The sequence below is a fragment of the Quercus suber genome, unplaced genomic scaffold (assembly GCF_002906115.3).
Source record: "Quercus suber isolate HL8 unplaced genomic scaffold, Cork oak 2.0 scaffold_76, whole genome shotgun sequence".
Classification (NCBI taxonomy): domain Eukaryota; kingdom Viridiplantae; phylum Streptophyta; class Magnoliopsida; order Fagales; family Fagaceae; genus Quercus; species Quercus suber.
Window position 1 is genome coordinate 1,486,540 of NW_027069541.1, and position 4,815 is coordinate 1,491,354.

A 4,815-nucleotide genomic window follows, 5' to 3' on the forward strand; every position below is an offset into this window, starting at 1 on the left:
AGCTTGTTCCGACAGCGAAGCAATCACAGTACCTTGACTATCATGAACGACCGCTCCCAATCCAGCCTTACCTAACTCCGAAAACATGGCGTCGTCGAAATTCAGTTTAATACAGTTCGACTGTGGCGGACTCCATTGTGTGTCCCCCCCCCCCCCCCCCGGGGGGAGGCCGTGGCGTAGCTGAAGGCTGGTAAATGGATTGTTGGCTTTGTTGGAAGATAGCCAAGGACTGAGTTGCTTGATGGAGGACCTACGATTTGGGAACTCATTTGAACTGACCCAGAGCTAGTTGCGTCAGTACCAAATCGTCCACATCACCATGGCCATAATTTCCAGATTTTTCTTCTTCTCATGTAGCACACTAATCAGGTATGTAGTGTTTGAGATAGCATGTTGTCTTTGATCTTCAAATCCTAGAACTGCCTCCCATATTTCATTTAGCGTGGCACATTCCCAAACTGCATGGATTGCCATTTCGGACTCCACACCGCACTGCTCACATTTGCCTTCCATTAAGATTTTCCTCCTCATTAAGTTCTGCTTTGATGGTACCGCATCCTTGCATACTCTCCATAGGAAATGTCGCACTTTATTAGGGGCGTTAGGCTCCCAAATCTGGTTGCAAATGCCACTTTGCCGTTGCTGGTTGGTTGTAGGGGCCTGCACCAAATTAACTTTAGTTAGAAACTTTGAACCCGAATTAACAGTATACTTACTTGGGGGGGTGAAGGGCCAAATGATCTTGTCTTCCACAGGAGTACGGCTCAATGGGATGCTTAGGACCAAGTCAGCTTCATCAGGTGATAGTAATCCATGCACTAAATTGGGATCCCATGTTCTTGTGAGTGGATTGATGAGGTTAGATACTCTTCCATCTTCAAAGCCTGGAACAATATCGAATAGGACTCGTGGATGCTCCAAAGATGGTAACCATGCATCATTCCATATGCTAACAGCCTCTCCACAACCAATCCTCCATCTTCCACCCTTGAGTAGAACATCTCTACCTTTTAAGATGCTATTCCAAGCATATGAATCGGTGCTAGATTCTTGAGCCTCCCAAATGCTACAGTTTGGAAAAAATTTCGTTTTAAAGACTCTATAGAGTAGGGAGTCCTTATTATGAATTAATCTCCAAGCTTGCTTAGCCAAGAGAGCATCATTGAAGTTGGCTAGATCCTTGAAGCCCATACCACCTTCCTTTTTTCATAGACAAAGTGTTTTCCATTTCACCCAGTGGACTTTCCCACTTTCACCTTTCTGGCCCCACCAAAATTTTTGTATCAGGCTCTCAATTTCTAAGCAAAGACCCAAAGGAAGTTTGAAACAACTCATGGTGTAGGTTGGAATGGCTTGGACCACTGCTTTGATCAGGATTTCCCTTCCAGCCTGTGAGAGGAGTTTCTCCTTCCATCCCTGTAGTTTTTTCCAAACTCGCTCCTTTATGTAGTTGAAACTTGCTTTTTTGTTTCTACCCACCAGTGATGGTAAGCCCAAGTATTTCTCATACTAAACAATTTCTGGAAACCCCAATGCCAACTTTATCTGATTTCTGATGTCATCACTAGTAGATTTACTAAAGAAGATTGTTGTCTTGCTTTGGTTAATTTGTTGTCCTGAACATCTCCCATAAACTTCCAATACATCCAGAACTTTTTGGCACTCCTCTATGGTGGCCTAGCAAAACAACAAGCTATCATCTGCAAACAAAAGGTGGGTTAGCCTTGGACTATTTCTACAAAGAGAGTAGCCCTATATGTGTCCTTGTTGAGAGGCTTGGTTGATCAGCCCATTCAGACCCTTAGTGCAGAGTAAGAATAGGAATGAGGAGAGTGGGTCTCCTTGTCTAATGCCTCTTGTTGGAGTGATCATACCTTTGGGTTCTCCATTTACAAGTATGGAATATGTCACAGTTTTGACACATAACATCATAAGGTGGATCCAATGTTCATTGAAACCCATTTTTTCTATAACTGAAGACAGGTAATCCCACTCCACTCTGTCATATGCTTTGGTCATGTCAAGCTTGATGGCCATATAGTCGTCCTTCCCTGTTTGTCTCTGCATACTATGTAAAGATTCAAAAGCTACCATAATATTATCAGAAATAAGGTGACTTGTTTTGAAAGCACTCTAATTCTCAATAATAATATTTGGAAAAAATTTCTTAAGTCTATTTGCTAGCAATTTGGAGAAAATTTTATACAAAACATTGCACAAACTGATTGGTCTAAATTCAGAGGCAAATTCAGGATTATTCTTTTTTGGAATGAGAGTTATAAAAGTGTGATTGAGGTGGTTAGGTAAAGTAGCAGAATTAAGATAATGCAACATAGAATTAGAGATATCATGACCAATTAAGTTCCAGTAATGCTGATAGAAGATAGGAGGCATACCATCAGGACCAGGAGTCTTTAGTGGAGCCATTTGGTTGATGGCCTGCTTTACCTCCAAGTGGGTGAATTCAGATGAGAGCATGGAATACATTTCCTCAGTAATTACTTTCTGAATGGAATTTGTAGCCACGGGACAGAATTGTTGGTTGTGTGACTGGAGAAGGTCCTGGTAATAGTTCACCAAGCATTCAGCAATGTCCTCATTGGTGTCAAACACTCGGCCACTTGGATCTTTCAATTGTAGGATCAAGTTTTTCCTTTTCCTCTTCCTCTGAGATGCATGACTATGAAAGAATTTTGAATTTCTGTCTCCAAATTTAGCCCACGTGACCTTTGCTCTTTGGAACCAAAGTCTGTTTTCCTTATCAATCAATTCTTCTATCTCCTTTTGCAGCACACAGACATATTGATTATTTCCAGTTGTCATGGCTAATTTTTCGGCCTCCTTTAGTTCCTTTCTCTTCCAGCTTAATATCATTTTCACATTCCCAAAGCAGTCCCGCTCCCATTTTCGAAGTTCTTTACCACATTTATCTATTTTGCGCATGACATGGTTATGATCATCCTCTTCTCCACTTGACAACCAAACTGCCTCAACAATGTTTGAGCACCCACGGTTAGAGAGCCACATCTCTTCGAACTTGAATGGTTTAGTAAAAGGTGGGATGTCTAAACCATCCAAGGAAATCCACAATGGGGAGTGATCTGAAGAATCTGAGTGCAAATTGTGAATTTTTGTGCCTATGAATTTCATGAACCACTCGTGGTTAGCCAACCCACGGTCTAATCTTTCCTACAGTGAATGACCATCAGCAAAATGTTTTCTCCAAGTAATCTCCCACATATCCAAGATCAAGAAATCCGCATTCATCTATAACATCCTGGAACAGTTGCATCTGAGCCTGACTTCTATTATTTCCTCCCAATTTTTCTGAACTTTTTGTGATTTCATTAAAGTCCCTAGCACAAATCCAAGCTATTATTGAGCAACCTCAATTTATTCCATGCTTCCATTCTCTTGTGTGTTACCGGTTCTCCATAGAAACCTGTGAATCTCCATGCTTCATCACTACCTTTATTAATTATAGAATCAATGTGGTATTTGGAGAAAGAATCCACCCGAACATCAATGGAATTTTTCCAATAAAGAGCTAAACCACCACCACATCTAGGGGTTTTTTCCACATAAAACATATTATCAGACTTGATGTTTCTTTGAACTTCTTTTAGCCTACCTTCATCCACCCATGTTTAGGCTAAAAACACAACGGAGGGATCTTTTGCTCGAATAACTACTTCCAACTCCTTCCCTATACGCAGGTTCCCAAGCCCGTGATAGTTCCAAACTATAAGACTCATTGCGCTTGGCGGGATTGTTGAATAGCCTCCGCCATTGGATTTTGTTGACTTTCTCCCTTTGAAACCTGTGTTTTTTTGATAGGTAACTCAGGAAGATACTCTATTTCTTCTTCTCTGCTTCTTTTTTTTGCCATGGGGCTCTGTGGTTGGTCAATCATCATAGGATTATCTCTTGCCAATCTTTTCCAAGTACGCAAAGTGTTACTTCCTTGGTTTGATAAAGAGTAGTATTTTGTCACGTGGTGTGTCTGATCCTGAGGTTTAAGTGTTTGCATGGAGGGGGTTAATTGCTTTGCATTGATTGGTGGGGCTTGTGAGACACCAACTGAGATGTGTTCCACGTGTGCACCTTATTTGTTAAATTTGCTAATCTCCGAATCTAGTTCTTGTATCTACGTTTCAAAGGCAGCATTATCAATATGGAAGGCAGTTAAATTGGAATTTGAAATAGATACCTCAGTTAATGGGCTGCCAAAATCTCGGCCCTTCAGCATGATCTGCTCCCCTAAATCACGTGTTTCCTTGTTCTTTTCATTCCTTAAGTCAATGCCTCCCTTCTCACCGAAAATAGATCAGTCAGAATTTTTCTGGGTGGATTTATTCGTCATTTCAGAGGGTTTTGTCATGCTTAGTGGTGGTCAAATCGTAGGACTCCACCCAAGACGTCACCCATGCTAGGCACTACAACGTATGGAGTTTTTCCGACATTGTATGGCAGAGCTCTCAACCATGGACCATATTCATGAGGCTCTGTTTTCTTTGAATCTTTTTTTGCTAGCCAAACTTCATAATCCTTTCCATCATGTGAAATTAATCCACACCAATAACAAAAGTTGGGAAGTTTCTCGTATTTGAAAGAGACCTAAGTCTCTTCAGTCTCATCCAGCGCTATTTGTCGACCTTGACACGAGGCTTTGATACGTCGATCTCCACTTGAATCTGTAGGAAATCACCCCCACCTGTTCACTAGAGTTCTCGCAAGGTATTACCTAGCCAAGTGTCTCTCCTATTTCAATTGCAGTCTTTGAATCAAGCATCTGCATCGGCAGTCCGTGAATTT

General features: G+C 41.4%; 1 protein-coding gene across 1 annotated transcript; it reads right to left on the reverse strand.

Moving 5' to 3' along the window:
• Window positions 1–294: 294 nt before the first annotated feature.
• Window positions 295–3,755, reverse strand: LOC112034858 (uncharacterized). Its single transcript, XM_024067668.1, has 6 exons — window positions 3,661–3,755; window positions 3,426–3,564; window positions 2,207–3,189; window positions 1,875–2,068; window positions 1,511–1,616; window positions 295–1,066 (listed from the first exon to the last, which is right to left on the reverse strand). The coding sequence occupies exons 1-6, from the start codon at window positions 3,753–3,755 to the stop codon at window positions 295–297; spliced, it is 2,289 nt and encodes a 762-aa protein (XP_023923436.1).
• Window positions 3,756–4,815: the final 1,060 nt, after the last annotated feature.